Below are 15,855 nucleotides of genomic sequence, written 5' to 3' on the forward strand. Positions count from 1 at the left end.
CCGGCCAGCGCTGACTTCCACAGCCGAGCGGCCGTCCACGGGGGAGCCAGGAGCCCTGCACCACCCCTGCCCACGCCGGCAGGGCTCACCACGGCCAGGTTGACCCAGGCGGTGGCCAGCTGAGTGAGCGTGGCATCCTCGTCCTGGTCCTGCATCCTCTTCAGCTCCTTCCTGGGGACAGAACGGTGCTGAGCGGCCAGGGCCCGGCATGGACAGGAGACCCAGGCTGAGGGATGGGAGTCAAACAGGAGCGCTCGGCAGGCAGGGGCTGGGGTCGTGGGGTCCCCACGGCTCACCGGGCCAAGTCCAGGCGGTCCAGCTTCAGCAGCGTCTGCACGGTCATGGCCATGCTGCAGACAGGCAGCAGTGTTAGCGGGCAGCCACAGCTCCCCTTTCCAGAACATTCCCGCTCCCTCCAAGGCCCTGTGGCCACCATGCCACTGCCTACAGGACACACAGCCATGTGGGCAGGCAGGAGCTGGTCACTGTGGCCCCGTGGACAGGAGGGGACACTCCCTTGCACCTGGGTGTCTATGCAGAATACTAGGGCATCCTTCCTGCCCCAGGTGGCTGGGACCATGGATTACTCAGGGGCTACTTGTCCCTGAGTCTCCTGCCACGCAGGGGTCAGATCAGGCCAGGGGTCAGCAGCTAACCCCGGAGGCCTGTGCTCACTTCTTTTTGCTTTTGTTTTTGAGACAGGGTCTCACCATGCCATCCTGGCTGGCCTTGAGCTCACTGAGTCCCAGGCTGGGACTGAACTCATGGTGATCCTCCTGCCTCAGCCTTCCAAGTGCCGGGATGACAGGTGTGCACCACCATGCCCGGCTTTCTTTTTATTTACTTATTCCTGTACCTGCAGCACTGGTGAGAAAGTCCAGGCCTGACTCAGCCCACAGCAGGGAACGCGGGGCCACCTGGGGGCAGAAGGGTAACACTTGGAGCAGGGACAAAGGTGCTTTCTGCTCTGTGCTTGGGAACTGTGGGCCACTGTGTCCTGTCCAGCCATGCAGACAGGAATGTCCAGGCATGACACACACCCAGCCTGCAGGGCCAGGCCCATTCATGGCTCCCGTGACAACAGCCTGGAGGTGCACCGCCCCGCCATCCCTCAAGGCCCTTCCACAGCTCCTGTCCAAGTTTGTCTTATTCTTTTTTGGTCTTGATTTCAGCAGGGCTAGAGTACCCTATCCCTAAACTACAACTGCTGCCCACTTTAGTTCTATTTATTTATTTATTTATTTATTTATTTATTTATTTATTTATATTTGTGGTACCAGGGATTAAGCTCTGGTCCTTGCACTTGCAAGGCAGGCGGCAGAACCACTGAGCTAAATCCCAGGCCCTGCCCCTTTTATTTTGAGGCAGGGTCTATCTGGCCCAGGCTGGCCTCAAACTTGCAATACTCCTGCCTCAGCCTCCCGAGTAGCTAGATTACATGCTAACAGACCAGGGGGACAGGCCCTCTAAGGCAAGGAGGCTGGGCGTGGTGGTGGACGCCTATTATCCCAGCACTCAAAAGGCTGAGAATGAGGATCACAAGTTCAAGGCTACTCTGGGGTATGCAAGACCCTGCCTCAAAAAAACCCAAACACGCTGGGGATTTAGCTCAGTGGTTCCACCGCCTGCCTCCCAAGCGCAAGGACCTGGGTTCAATCCCCAGTACCAAAAACAAACCAACCAACCAAAACCAGTGAGGAGCCTGAAGGCTCTGCCCCGGAGGGAAAGGCAGCTTCTGCGGGAGTCGGACCTCTGACCTCTCAGGAAGGCTGAGCTGGCCGGGCCCTGTCCTCTCTGGCTGTGACCCAGTCCAAGCTCTCTCTGATCCCTGTTTGTGTTCACCACCCATTTCCCTGCCTGGTGTTAGTCACGGCAGCAGGAAGTGCACTGAGCACCCCGATGGCGCATACTTGCAGTCCAGCTGCTGGGGAGGCTGAGGCAGGAGGACTGCTCAAGCGCAGGAGGTCAGGAGCAGCCTGCACACACGGAAAGCGCCGGAGCGCGGGTGGCACTCACCACTCCAGGCTGTCGCCCTGGTGCAGGGTGCGCAGGGCCGCATCCAGGTTCTGGTCCAGGAAGTAGACAGATGCGGCCATGATCAGGAAGGTGGTGTTGGCCACGTCCACGCTCCTGCTCATCTCCCGGTCCAGCTCGGCCACGATGGCATCCCTGCGAGACACGGCCGCTCAGGGCCCACTCGGACGCTGCTCCTTCAGAGGCCGGGCGCCTCCGGCCAGCGCTTCTCAGACTTGACACTGCAGCCTGGCCCTGCCCCCCTGCCCACTCCCCACACACGAGGGACCCGCTGCAGCCTTGGTGAGGGTCAGGCAGGCCCGCTGGCCATGCGGGGCGCTGAGCAAGGGCCTGCCGCGTCTGTCTCTGCCCGTTCCCTGAGCACACTGACACACGCCACTTCTGCAGGGTCAGAAACCAAGGCCGTGTACACAAACGTAGATTGTGCAGGCGGGGAAATCGGCACAGGGTGGCGAGGGCTCACGAAGGCCTCAGAGCCGGCCACAAAGCCTCACCTGCGGCCCTCGTCGGCCAGGTACTCTGCGAACATGCGCACGGCCTGGAGCTCCGGGGCCGAGGACTGCCTGATCTCATCCAGCACCACGCCGTACTTCCTCTGTGGGGGATGCACAGTCAGCGCCTGCCCACCCTCAATGAGGGCTGACTCTGGAGAGCCTCTCTAGTTGCCCAGGGTGGCCTCAAACTTGAGACCCTCCTGCCTCAGTCTCCTGAGAAGAAACCCCAGGAAGAGTTCTACATCCTGGGTGCAGCAACCAGTGTCATCCTGGTGAGGCTCCTTGGAGAAAGCCTGCCCTGCCTGGCTCAGGGACCCCTCACCCCAGCCTTGGTGACGCTCACTGCAGTGCCCTCGCCTGTCAACCGTGTGCCCATTGCATGAGCCAGAAGTCCCTGTCCTATCCCAGCTGCCCTCCCCTGGTGCCAAGGGGTCAGTGAGGGTGGGCACCACCCGGGGCAGGGCAGCATCAGCCACCAGGGATGGGGCCGCAGCACGAGGCCCCCTCACCATGTGACAGCCCTGCTCCTGCTCACCAAGTGACCCTGGCAGCCACCTGCCCAGCGGCTCCCATTCTCAGCAGTTTTGTTTTTGTTTCAGCACGGAGAATGGAACCCGAGGAGTGCTCTGCTACTTCCCCAGACAGGTTCACCTTATTCTGAGGCAAGGTCTGAATAAAATGTCCATGCTGGTCTCTGACTTGAGATCCTCCTGCCTCAGCACACCGAGTAGCTGGGACTAGAGGTGTGCACTGACATATCCAGCCACACATGCACAAGGATACACACACACACACACACACACGAAAAACATCAAGCTGAGTCTGCCGGCTCAGTCTATCATCCCAGCAGGCTGAAGCGGGAGGCTTCTGAGCTGGAGACCAGCCCAGGCCACACAGCCAGACCCTACACAGCCAGGGTCCAACCTCCAACGGGTCCTCACATCTGGCTGCCAGAGGCCGGGCGCCTACCTGTGGGCCACGTCCCTGGCTCGAGGCTGGGCAGGCCTGCATGTGGAGCCTGGCTGTCCGGCATCCTCGCCTCCAGCTCAGAGGCACCTTCCCACACACTGGTCCCCCCGGCCCCGCCCACGCTCACCTGCGCCAGGTATGCTCTGTACAGGAAGACGTCCCTTTCTACCTCCTTCTCTGCGCTGGACAGCTGTGGGGACACAGGCAGGTCAAGATGCAGCTCAGGCACAGAGTGGTCACGCAGCCCGTCACGTTCTTCCTGTCCTCCCCACAGGCCAAGGAGACCTGGCCCCAGGGGCTCAGGTGGACGCCACTGAGTCCCAGCAGCTCTGTCCAGGTTCTGGTGCCACCAGTTGGAACGTGGACTTCTAAATAAATGAGCCTCAATGTCTCTCAACGGTGGACACCAACAGTGATCTCCAGCCCGGGGTCCCCAAACCGCCCTCAGTGAAACAGAGACAAACGCTGGCGCGTGGCATCTCTGAGAAGATACAGTGCAGTGCAATGCCCAGAGGGGCAAAGGCCGGCTTCAGCTGCCCCATGTGCAACACCAGAGGGTGAGAACAAGGGCAATAAGCAAAGCCAGGCCAGGACTAAGGGACGTTCCAAGTTGGCACGGCTTCCCCTGACTTCATGCTGCAGGAATCGCATGTGAAACAAAAGGAAAGCTGGGTTCCCCCAGGGCCAGAGAATTCGAGCCTGGAGTCTGCCTCTGAAAGAAGGAAGGCAACGTCAGCTCTCAGACGGCAACTCTGGGCCCAGTCCGGGCAACTTCGCAGGACCCCATCTCAAAACAAAAGAGCACAAAGGGCCGGGGGATACGGCTTAGAGCCGAGGCCCTGGGTTCAGCCCGCACTACTGCAAAGAGCACAGCAGGGGCACCGCGGGAACACAGGAAAAGGGCAGGCAGTGAGCCAGCACCTACACTCGGGGTGACAGGCACCTGCCACTCTCCCTGCACCCGAGCACAGGCCCTGAGACGAGAGCGGCCCAGCCTTCCCCTGTCACGTGACTGCCTTGGCGAGCAGCTCAGCAGAGGCCCTGCCCGGGACAGACACAGACCTCGCGTGCTCCCTGCCAGGGCAGGCCAGGGGTGTGACGCGGACACCGCCACGACAGGCCGCAGGGCCCATGCGGCTGAAGCGTCCCCAGCCTTTCCCGAGTGTCTGCACCACCCCAGGCTGCAGTCCCTTCTCTGGCGGCTGGCTGGTGGCCATGGGGTGGGGACTGCAGCCAGAGGCCCCAAGGCATCGGCCCCTCCCCTGCTGTTCAGTGCAGGCCAGAGTGGCCTGAGCGCAGGGCTGCCCAATGCCTGCGTGGTGCTGCCCTCTGGTGGATGCTGGAGAGGCCCGCGGCCCAGAAGACCACCCCCAAGACGACCAACAGGCGACCCACAGACCTGGTGTCACCTTGGGTTCCCTATCTGGGATGCTGGGGGGCCGCTTCAGCTTAAAGACAAGAGAAAATGGGCCAGGAGTTCAGCTCAGCAGTTCGGTGGCCTGCCTTGCAAGCACAAGGACCCGAGTTCAATCTCGGGTACCAAAAAAATAATAATAACTAAAAATAAATAAATAAAGACAAGAGAAATTGATTCTCTCCCAGTCCAGGAGGCCTGGAGTTCAAAATCAAGCAGCGCCAGCCAGGCACCCTCCTGAGGCTCCCTCTGGAGGGTCTTCCCACGCCTCTTTCATTTGGGGGGGTCCCCGCTTCCCCTCAGGGGACACAGCGTCACCCGGAGACTCTTCACACACTCACACTGCAGACCCCTTCCCCAAATGTGACCGTCCCAGTCACGGCAGACACTGCTCCAGGGACACCATCCAGCCAGGGCGGTGGCCTGTGGACACAATGAGATCACACAGGCAGCTCTGGAGGGACGACACCCCTATTCCCCAGGCACATCGGGGAGAACGCCTCAGGTGGGTGACAGTGTCCCCAAGGCTGGCAATGGCTCCTGGGTTAGCCAGCGACCACCAGTCCAACCCCGGAGTCTTTCCCCTGGGTCCCACCAGTGCCTGAGTCCCAGTTCACTATGCAGGACGATTCCAACAGTGTGTCAGTGCGACACAAACTTCCGGCGGAAGCCGAAGGCAGAACCTGCGCAGAAGGCTGACGCTCTAACGTCACAGGTGTCACTGTTCAGCCTGGTGAGGGCCACAACGCGTGGGGGGTAATACACCCTTGGTCTCCACAGTCACTTGCGGTGTCACCACCCCCTCCACATGCCCCACATCTGCAAATTCAACAGCTGGCAGCAGTCAAGGGCATTCAAACCAAAAACTGCATCTGGCCGGGCATGGAGGTGTGCATCTGTCATCCAGAACTGGGGAGGATGAGGCAGGAGGATCGCTGTGAGTTTGAGGCCAGCCTGGATGACATAGCAAGACACTGTCTTTTTGTTGTTGTTGCTGTTTTTCTTTTTTGTTTTTGAGACAGGGTCTCACTATGTAGTTGACACTGACCTGGAACTCACTATGTAGTCCAGGCTGGTCTTGAACTCACAGCGATCCTCCTGCCTCAGCCTCCCGAGTGCTGGGATTACAGGCATGAGCCACCACACCTGGCCTAAGACACTGTCTTAAAACTTAAAAAAATAGGGCCAGGGGTTTAGCTCAGTGGTTCCGCTGCCCGCCTCACAAGTACAAGGTTCCGAATTCAATCCCCAGTACAAAAGAAAATGCTCCAAAATATAAACCCAAAATACAAAAGCCCTGCATCTATAGTAAACAGCTACAGGATTCTTTTCTTCTGTCATTATTACCCAGATAATACAGAACACAGCTACCTACCTAGTACTTACATCATGTTGTATATTTTATGTCACCTAAAAGTGATTTCAGGGATATGAGAGGACGTAAGTAGATTTCATGCAAGTATCATGCCTTTTTGTTTGTTTGTATGTTGAGACAGGGTCTTGCTATGTAGTCCAGGCCTGCCTGGAACTCAGTAAGTAGCCCAAGCTGGCCTGGAACTCTTGGCAATCCTCCTGCCTAAGCCTCCTGAGTGCTGGGATAACAGGTGCGTGCACCACCATGCCTGGCTAAGATAAAATACGATCATGGAAATATTGCTTCAGTATTGTCCTAGCAGCTTCCTGAAGTCTGTCTGTCTGAGGTTTTGTTTTGGGGGGTGTGTGTGTGTGTGTGTGTGCGCGTGTGTGTGCGTGTGCACGTGTGTGATGCTAGGGTTGGAACCCAGGCCTCGTGTGTGCTAGGCAAGCGCTAACCACTGAGCAGCAGCACCAGCCCTACAGCAGGCAAAGACTCTGCCGAACGCCTTTGTACCCTTTCACATCCTCCAACAGCTCAGGTAACAGTAACAAGCCGGGCACAGCAGCATACACCTGTAATCTCAGTTACTTGGGAGGCTGAAGCAGGAGGATCGGAAGTTCCAGGCCAGCCCTGACTCAAAATGAAAACTAAAGGGCTGGGGATTTAGCTCAACGCACCACACCTGCCTTGCAAGTGCAAGGTCCTGAGTTCAATCCTACTTAACCCCCAAAAAAAGAAAGAAAGAAAATGAAAAAGGGCCAGGGGTGTGGCTCAGAATGCCTGGGTTCAAGGCCCCAGTACTGAAGTTGGGAGAGGGTGACAACACCCACACCCCGAGGGATCCGGCAAGAAACATTCCTGCTGCTCCTTTTGACATCAGCCCCTTCCTCGGTGGCCCTGCCATGCTGGACTCAGATAACCAAGTGTTACCCACTACAGCATTCTCTTATCATCTCCTGGCTTCTTTATTTTCTCGTTCACAATCTGTCTCTGTTGCCAGGATGACATTCTCAAAGAGCTGGGATTTTGTCTATTTTGTCCCTCTTCAAGCTCAGCAGGCATGAAGTATCTAATCCATACAAATCTCACTTAACTTTGTAAATAGAGAAGGGTGAAGGGGGTGAAGGGAGGGCAGGGGTACCGGGAAAAAACAAGAGCCAAGACATATCACATAAAGGTACAAGATCCCAATGATAAATGTAACTATTATTTGCTTTAAATGTACCAATAAACTTGGGGGCGGGTCTGTTAAAATGGATGAACGGGCTTTGGGAGAAATAACCAAAACAGTCCAGAGAGTAACATCGGGAAAGCAATTACTCAAACTGAAAACTTGGTGTTCTCACCAGAAAATAAAGTTAAGCAAACATCCCTGCCTTATGGGTACTGAGGGTGGGGTGGGACAAATGATCGTAATCACTGTTAGCCAGGGCAGTGACCAGTTACTTGGGAGGCTGAGAGGCTGAGGCAGGAGGATCTCTTTGACCCAGGAGTTCAAGGCCAGCCCGAGCAACACTGGCAGACCTCATTTGAAAATAAAAAGTTTAAATTATTATGGCAACATAAATATTTCCCTCGCTCAAATACCGTTCAGAACGCCCAGGGAGCAACTCTATTACTAAAACAAAAATGTTACTACTTTGCGTTTTGTCTCGGGAAAATGATTATTCCTCACTGACGCCGAAGTGCGTGGAAAAGAGGACGCGAGAAGAGGAGCGGGTTTTAGAAGCAGAGAAAACAACAGCCCCGACAACAGGAAGCCTCCCCGCATCCAGCTTCCCCCGCCCCGGCGCGCCCGCACCTTCACCCGCTGAGCCTCGTTGATACACTGCTGGTAGCTGCCGATGTAGAAGGCGTTCTTCACGTCGAACAACTCGTCCACCTCCCCGGAGGCCCCGGGTGCCGGACCGGGGGCTGGAGGGGCCATGTCTCTACGGCCTTGCTGCACTTCCGGAGAGACACGTCGGCCGGAAGCAGAGGCCCCACCACCACAGAGCACTACGGGAAATGTAGTTTACACATGTCGCACTTCATTGGATGAACCAATGGGAGGCTCTTATACGGGAGTGAGAAGGCGGGAGACGCAAGCGCTTCTCGCAAAACGCCGCGGGAATTACAGTTTTATTTGGTCCTGCAAGAGTGTGGAATTCGGGGAAGTACGAAGAGACTCGGTCAAAGTTGCGATTGGTCAAGTGAGCTGAAGTGGGTAGAACCACATGGGAAGTGGATCCAATAAATGGGAAGGAATTCCAAACGTCATAGATACGCGCCGGAAGCACCGCTGACAACGTCCTCAAGACTGCCTGAGAAAATGGCAGCCTTCGCGGAGCTTGGGCTATCGTCATGGCTAGTGGAACAGTGTCGGCAGCTCGGCTTGAAACAGCCCACGCCCGTGCAGCTCGGCTGCATTCCAGCCATTCTGGAAGGTGAGTGTGGCCCGGGAGTTTCCCCCAGAAGCGTCTTTGCTCTTTTCGCCTCCTTTTCCTCCTCCTAGGCTTTGTCCGGGCAGGTCTAGGAGGCGAGGGGCACCTTCGGGGTCGAGCCGGGCCGCTGAGGCCGATTGAGCGGTATTGACGTTTAGTCCGTAAGACTGACTCGCCATGTGTACGCTTCCAAGTGATATCATCTCTGAAACTTTCTTAGACCCCGATCTCAAAGAGTTTGCTGAATGACTCATCGATAGAACTGTGAAAAACTGGCAGATCTGGTCACTTTACAAATAGAAACGGTGGCTGTCAGAATTGCTGGAAACTCCAGGACTCCGTCCGTGGTCCTATGACTGCGCTCCTCCTTGCTGTCCTGGCTCGACTGAGTTTTGTCTCTAAAGAGATGCCCACAGGAAACCTAGGATGTGACAAGTTGAGGGACCAAGTTAACAAAGAGGAGCTAATCGACGGGGATATAGGGTGCAGACTGAAGTGAGGGGAATTCTAGGCCCCCCAAGTTCAGATGCTCTAGGAAAGCAGGTGGTGCTGAGCAGCACCTGGGGCCAGCGGTGTGTAAGTTCCACTAGAGCCTGCTGCCCACCGGCCGTGTGTCTTGGGTGAGCCACTCAGCCTCGCTTCCCCTTGTACCAAGTGGGAATAACAGCTTCTCTCTCCTTGTTAGAACGTGGCCGTTGCCTACAGTGGAAAGCTGTCAGTGCCAGAACAGAAAAGGCGTAGGCTGGGGCTGGGTACAGAGCAGCCGTGAATGTTGGCTGTCGTGGGCTAGGGCTCTTGGTAGAGCGCTTGCCCGGTACACATGAGGTCCTGGCTGGATTCCCAGCACCAGTCGACCAGTCACCGTTGGCGGGGGGGACACTGTGCCCACGGGGCCGGCTGTCTGTGCCTGGCATGTGTTGACTTGGCTTTGCCCTCTGCGCAGGTCGGGATTGCTTGGGCTGTGCCAAGACAGGCAGTGGCAAGACAGCAGCATTTGTCCTGCCCATCTTGCAGAAGCTGTCAGAGGATCCCTATGGCATCTTCTGCCTGGTCCTCACACCCACCAGGTGAGCTCCCCACCCTCCCCTAGGCTGTGTGTTTTTTTTCTTTTTTTTTTTTTTGAGACAGGGTCTCACTATGTAGTTGAGACTGACCCGGAACTCACTATGTAGTCTAGGCTGGTCTCGAACTCACAGCGATCCTCCTGTCTCAGCCTCCCGAGTGCTGGGATTACAGGCTTGCGCCACCATGCCTGGCTTCTGTGTGTTTTTTTAAAATACCTTTTATTTTATTGTATCCCATTCTCTCCCTGTATACAAAAGCTTTGTTTCCATTTTTTCCTTCTATGTTCACTTTTTTCTTGAACCAGCTGTGTATTTGCAGGCATGAACAGAATAGTGCTCAGGGCGAGTGCTGGCCAAACTGGAGCTCCCAGCGGGCTTCCAGCCAGGAAAGCAAAAGATGTTCTAGGTAGAGGGACCCTGTGCAAAGCATCAGAAGGGCGGAGCCCAGAAAGGGGCCTGGTGTGGTACAGCCAGCTTGAGCAGGGTCTCGAAGGCGGGCGGAGGGTTAGCGCTGATTTTGAGGGTGTGTACAGGAGAGGGTGGAGGGGCAGCTGGGTCTCGGGGAGGAGCCCAGGATGTAGTTGGGACTGGGAGGCAGGCACAGCACTGCCCCAACCGGCTCCCCTCCCCCCACAGGGAGCTGGCCTACCAGATCGCAGAGCAGTTCCGGGTGCTGGGGAAGCCGCTAGGCCTGAAAGACTGCATCATCGTCGGTGGCATGGGTACGGGCAGGGGCAGCCCTGGGCATGGGAACCCCGAAGCCTCAGAGCCCCCAGACAACTTCCCCTCCTGCCCTCCTCCCCAGACATGGTGGCCCAGGCCCTGGAGCTCTCCCGGAAACCACACGTGGTGATCGCCACACCGGGGCGCCTTGCTGACCACCTCCGCAGCTCCAACACCTTCCACATCAAGAAGATCCGCTTCCTGGTGAGCACGGGGCAGGGGCCTGGGGCACCCCACCATCCATTCTGGAAGTGCGGGTCCCCCAGATTGTCCAGCAAGGAGCTAGAAGTAGTGACAAGGCCAGTTCAGGGAACAACAAGAACAAAGCCAGTCCCGGGGAAGATGGCGGGGCAGGTCCTCCGTGGGGAGTGAGGCTGGGGGCTGCAGGGTCCTCCCAGCCCTGCCCTGTCCCTGCCGCAGGTGATGGATGAGGCGGACCGGCTGCTGGAGCAAGGCTGCACCGACTTCACGGCTGACCTGGAAACCATCCTGGCGGCCGTGCCAGCGCACAGGCAGACGCTGCTGTTCAGCGCCACGCTCACTGACACGCTCCGGGAGCTGCAGGGCCTGGCCACCAACCAGCCCTTCTTCTGGGAGGCGCAGGCTCCGTGAGGCCCCTGGCGCTGGCAGGGTGGTGGTCGCGGGTGACTAGACGGGAAACTGAGGCTTGCCTGCCCCTTCCCCAGGGTGCGCACTGTGGAGCAGCTGGACCAGCGCTACCTGCTGGTCCCCGAGAAGGTGAAGGACGCCTACCTGGTGCACCTGGTGCAGAGCTTCCAGGACGAGCACGAGGATTGGTCCATCATCATCTTCACCAACACGTGCAAGTGAGCGCTGGCCTCTGCCTGGACCGGAGGCCCGGCGTGCACCGCCCTGCACGGAGGTCTGGGTTCACCTCCGGGGCCCCGGGCCGGGAAATGTGAAGATCCAGTGAGGGCCGCTCCTGTGCCTACGCGCCCCCTGAGCTGCATTGGGAGGCTGTCAGGGTAGAGAGGAGAGGAGCCTAGGGTTCCCTGCATGCCAAGCTCAGCCTTTACTGCTGAGCTCCACCCTGCCCCGGGGCAGTTTTGTTCTGGGTTTTGGGTGCTGGGGAAGGAACCCAGGGCCTCGAGCTCGCTGCGCATGGGCCCTACCACGGAGCCCGGCCACCGGGTGGGGTTGTGACTTCAGTCTGAGGAAGGAGCAGCAGAGCAGACAGCCCGACTTCTGGTGCCCACATTCCTCGTTTCCTCTCTTCTTGGGTCATTTGGGGCAAGGTCTCACTACATAGTGCCAGGCTGCCCTCAGACTTGCAAGGGTTCTCCTGCCTCAGCTTCCTGAGTGCTGAGATGACTGGCGTGGACGCGTATTTCTAAGCTGCACAGGGGCCCCTGCTCGGCGTCTTGGGGGCAGGAGGGGTCAGCGGTCACCTCTGTCCCCAGGACCTGCCAGATCCTGTGTATGATGCTCCGCAAGTTCAGCTTCCCCGCGGTGGCCCTGCACTCCATGATGAAGCAGGTGAGGGTGCGGTGCCCAGCACAGACCCCGTGTCTGTCGGGCTGTGTGCTTTGGTGCTGTCCTTTGGCTCTTTGACACAGGCTTTTGGGTTGGGCTGGAGGGTGCGATCCCCCTGCCTCAGCCTCCCAATGCCCTGATCACAGCAGATGTCTCGTCTCAGCATCCCTGCTGGGCTGTCGCCATCCAGGCCCCGTGCTTCACTAGATTAAGCCATGGGGCGGGGACTGTCTCAGGAGTCGCTTTTCCATCACTGGGACAGGACACTGACACCCATGGGGTCGAGGGAGAGAGGTTCATTTTGGCTCAGGCTGAGGGGACACAGTCCCTGGGCAGCCAGCTCAGCAGAGGGTCCTGAGTGGGGAGCTACTCGCACTGTGGTGGCCAGGAAATGGAGAAGGGAGGAACGGGACAGGAACACCCTGCCAGGCTGCAGCACCGATGGTCCCCGCAGCCGGCACCAGCTGCCCACCGCACACCGAGCTGTAGATGAACAGTGCCCCTGATCCCGTTCCCTGCCGCACACGGCTTGGGGACACTTCAGATATGAACCTGACACCCTCCTGGCCCGGCACAGAAAGAGCGCTTCGCCGCCCTGGCCAAGTTCAAGTCCAGCATCTACCGGATCCTAATTGCCACAGATGTGGCCTCACGGTGAGCACCCAGGCCAAGCTCTGTTCCCTGTGGCCGCCAAGGCCCCAAAGATGGACGGGGGTGGCGCTTGGGCACGGGTCAGACAGCCCCACGTCACAGCTGAGTCTCCACTGAGCAGCCTCTGCCTGCAGGGGCCTGGACATCCCCACAGTGCAGGTGGTCATCAACCACAACACCCCCGGCCTTCCCAAGATCTACATCCACCGGGTCGGCCGCACAGCCCGTGCAGGTGAGCCATGACCCCTCCCTTCAGAGGGGAGGCGGTGAGCGCTTGCCCGGCACAGCCAGCGACCCCAAGACAGCAAAGGCCGAGGTGGGCGCTGCCGAGCCACACCCCACCCTTCCATCCTGCCCCTTGTGGCCTTGGACTGGTGACAGCCACCTCATGGGCCTTGTCACCTGAGGGTTACCAAGTCGTGGTGACTGCCATAGAAGTGTGGGGCAGGTGCAGAGATCCAGGCTGAGGCCCCTCTGCTCCTGTCTGATATCACTTAGCCTTGGCTTCCTGGCAGCCAAGCCAAAAAGGGAAAGCAGCGTGGTGGCGCACGTCTGTAATCCCAGCACTCGGAGGCTAAGGCAGGAGGATCGCTGTGAGTTCGAGACCAGCCTAGGCTACATAGTTCCAGGTCAGTCTCAACTACATACTAAGACCCTGTCTCAAAAAAACAAGAACAACCAAAAAAGGAAAGCAGCCACGTCCTACATGTATGCACATGCATGTGCAGTAGGCCCAGCTGGCAGCAGAGCAGCCTCATCCCAGTGCCCCACAGCACCTGGCCACATTGTCCAGTCATAGGCCCCTTGTCTGCCAAGCCCCAGGTCCTGTGATCATGTATCCCTGTGTCCCCACAGGGCGGCAGGGCCAGGCCATCACACTGGTGACGCAGTACGACATCCACCTGGTGCACACCATTGAAGAGCAGATCAGTGAGTGGGGGCGGCGCCCTCGGGGGCCACCTGCGCGTGTCTCTGGTGCAGTTATGGACCCAGGACCTCCGCTTGGGGCCACGTCTCCCGGGAGAGACATGGTCCTGAGACCACGTATCGTGATGGCTGGGGCAGGGGTGTGTGTGGACCCCTGCAGCGGCTTCTGTCAGAAACTGCCACTGCTTTCTGGTTTATTATTTGGGAAGGGATCGTGCTGTGATCCCCAGGTCAGCTCTTAATCTTAAGGCTCAGGCGATCCTCCTCTTCAGCCTCCCACATCACAGGGCCTGCAGGCCCGCACCACTGTGCCTTGCTGTAACTAAAGAACACCAGTTACTGGGCGTGGTGGCGCACACCTGTCATCCCAGCACTCGGGAGGCTGAGGCAGGAGGATCGCTGTGAGTTCGAGACCAGCCTGGGCTACACAGTGAGTTCCAGGTCAGTCTCAACTACATAGTGAGACCCTGTCTCAAAAAAACAACAAAAAAAAAGAACACCAGTGCCAGGAAATGAGCAGTCAGCCCTGGTTCCACAGGGAGTGGGCTCCAACAAGAGGCCCTGTGGACCCCACATCCTAGACGTGCGAGTCCCACCTGCCAGTCGGGGTGGCGCTTGCCTAGAAGCCGGGCCCTTCTGCCCGCAGACATCTGTCACCCAAGGTTGAGATGGGGCACAGGGAGAGGAACTGTCCCGTGATGTCCTTGGGGGATGGGGATGAGGGCCAGTGGCCGGGGTGGCTTCGCGGTGAGCCTTGCCTGCTGTGCTTGCAGCCTGGGCCCCGCCCCAGCACTGCCGGAAGAAAAGCAGAAAGAGCCTATGTGTTTGGTAGGGATGTGGCTTGGGTACATTTGTCTCTTTTTAATATTTGCATTCCATGATTAGTCAAAACCATAGGTGCAGAACCCACAATACCAAACGCCAATTACATCCTCAGGCCAACGCGGTTTTGCTAATCCCTCAAGATAAAAACCCAGGCATGGTGGCGCACACCTGTAATCCCAGCTGTCTAGGAAGCTGAGGCAGGGGGATTGCAAGTTCAAGCCCAACCTGGGCAACTTAGAAAGGCTGTGTCCAAGAGTAAAAAGGGCTGGGGATGGAACACAGCATGAAGAAACCGAACAGCCAGCAGTCGGCCAGTACCCCCAGCCCACAGCAGGGCGACCCCGGGCCTTGCACACCCACCTCACAGGGCCCTCAGGACTCGGCTGAGCATGTCCCCGTGTCCCCACCCTGTCCCCGCAGAGAAGCAGCTGGAGGAGCTGCCGGTGGAGGAGGCCGCAGTGCTGCAGATCCTCACACAGGTCAACGTGGTCCGCAGGGAGTGCGAGATCGTAAGTGCTGTCCGGGGAGCCCACAGCAGGCCTCAGGGCTGCGTGGTCCCCTGGAGCCCGGCCCGTGACGGGCTCTCCTGTCCTCTAGAGACTGGAGGCCGCCCGCTTCGACGAGAAGAAGGAGACCAACAAGCGGAAGCAGCTCATCCTGGAGGGGAAGGTGAGCGCTGGCCAGCCGGGGTGGGCCGCGTGGTCCTGGGCCCAAGACGTCCACTCAGCACCCCGCCCGCCCCGTAGGACCCCGACCTGGAGGCCAAGCGCAGGGCCGAGCTGGCCAAGATCAAGCAGAGAAACCGGCGCTTCAAGGAGAAGGTGGGGCAGGCACTGCAGCGGCGCCAGGAAGCCGACCGGGCAGGCCGTGGGAGGGAGCTGCCCCGGACCCCGAAACCCGCCCAGGGCCAAGCCTGAGCATCCCCTGTGGAATCCGTGGACGGACACAACAGCCCAAGGGGCAGAGGACTGCTGGCTCGGTGGCGTAGGCCCGGGATGGCGCCCCAGAAAGGCTGCTCAATAAACCGGTCTTCCCACTCACTGGCTTGGACTCCGATGCGGGCCAGGACAGGTGGCTGTGGCTGTTGTTAGGACCCCCAAAGGTCTCGTCTCCCATCCCCGTCACAGGCCTGAAGGGTAGCCACGAAGCCTTGGGTTCAGCCGCTCCTCCGGGCCTCAGTTTCCCCATCCAGCCATCACAGCCGCACCATTCAACCCAGCCGTGAGGTTGCACTGTTGCTGTCCCCAGTTGGTGAGCATGGCTGGATGCTGGGAGCTTCCCTGCCGGCCCACCGCCGGCGACTGCTGTCAGGCTGAGGCGGGAGGATTGTGAGTTCGAAGCCAACCTAGGCTACATGGTGAGACCCCAGCTCAAAAAACCAAAACAAGGGGCCAGGGACTCAGCTCAGTGGTGTCACTGCCTGCCTCATAAGCGCAAGGTCCCGAGTTTGATTCCCGGTACAAAAAAAAAAAAAAAAAAA

The 15,855-nt window shown here is 58.5% G+C and overlaps 3 protein-coding genes across 6 annotated transcripts in view; 1 reads left to right on the forward strand and 2 right to left on the reverse strand.

Annotated features, from left to right (window-relative positions):
• The window catches only part of Cope (COPI coat complex subunit epsilon), a 12,021-nt gene extending 3,666 nt beyond the window's left edge, over positions 1–8,355 (reverse strand). Inside the window, exons 1-6 of one of the 4 annotated variants that reach the window (XM_033759424.1) lie at positions 8,070–8,355; positions 3,625–3,687; positions 2,529–2,629; positions 2,017–2,169; positions 297–350; positions 90–171 (exon numbers count right to left, since the gene is read on the reverse strand). In XM_033759424.1, coding sequence (XP_033615315.1) covers positions 90–171; positions 297–350; positions 2,017–2,169; positions 2,529–2,629; positions 3,625–3,687; positions 8,070–8,195 — 579 coding nt within the window. In that variant the 5' untranslated portion in view covers positions 8,196–8,355. The remainder of the gene's footprint in view (positions 1–89; positions 172–296; positions 351–2,016; positions 2,170–2,528; positions 2,630–3,624; positions 3,688–8,069) is intronic. The other 3 variants (XM_010606483.3, XM_010606484.2, XM_033759423.1) reach the window with 3 other exon arrangements.
• A 187-nt stretch (positions 8,356–8,542) lies between these two features.
• Ddx49 (DEAD-box helicase 49) lies at positions 8,543–15,404 on the forward strand. Its single transcript, XM_010606486.3, has 13 exons — positions 8,543–8,694; positions 9,635–9,758; positions 10,392–10,477; positions 10,561–10,682; positions 10,899–11,086; positions 11,165–11,305; positions 11,900–11,975; positions 12,550–12,626; positions 12,758–12,855; positions 13,479–13,553; positions 14,796–14,884; positions 14,973–15,044; positions 15,122–15,404. Exons 1-13 carry the CDS (start codon positions 8,580–8,582, stop codon positions 15,290–15,292), a joined length of 1,434 nt encoding a protein of 477 aa, XP_010604788.1. The 5' UTR covers positions 8,543–8,579; the 3' UTR covers positions 15,293–15,404.
• Positions 15,405–15,496: 92 nt separating this feature from the next.
• The window catches only part of Homer3 (homer scaffold protein 3), a 4,753-nt gene continuing 4,394 nt past the window's right edge, over positions 15,497–15,855 (reverse strand). The window contains exon 10 of the mRNA XM_033759400.1: positions 15,497–15,504. Within this exon, the coding sequence (XP_033615291.1) occupies positions 15,497–15,504 (8 nt within the window). The remainder of the gene's footprint in view (positions 15,505–15,855) is intronic.

This window comes from Fukomys damarensis, unplaced genomic scaffold (genome assembly GCF_012274545.1).
Source record: "Fukomys damarensis isolate Sample0158 unplaced genomic scaffold, DMR_v1.0_HiC HiC_scaffold_37, whole genome shotgun sequence".
NCBI classification, from domain to species: domain Eukaryota; kingdom Metazoa; phylum Chordata; class Mammalia; order Rodentia; family Bathyergidae; genus Fukomys; species Fukomys damarensis.

Excerpts from the sequence above, each read along its gene's own strand:
- Ddx49 (XM_010606486.3), top strand. The coding sequence starts at position 8,580 with ATGGCAGCCTTCGCGGAGCTTGGGCTATCGTCATGGCTAGTGGAACAG. Across the intron at positions 12,627-12,757 it reads GCCACAGATGTGGCCTCACG|GGGCCTGGACATCCCCACAG; the intron begins GTGAGCACCCAG and ends CTCTGCCTGCAG. Across the intron at positions 14,885-14,972 it reads TCCGCAGGGAGTGCGAGATC|AGACTGGAGGCCGCCCGCTT; the intron begins GTAAGTGCTGTC and ends CCTGTCCTCTAG.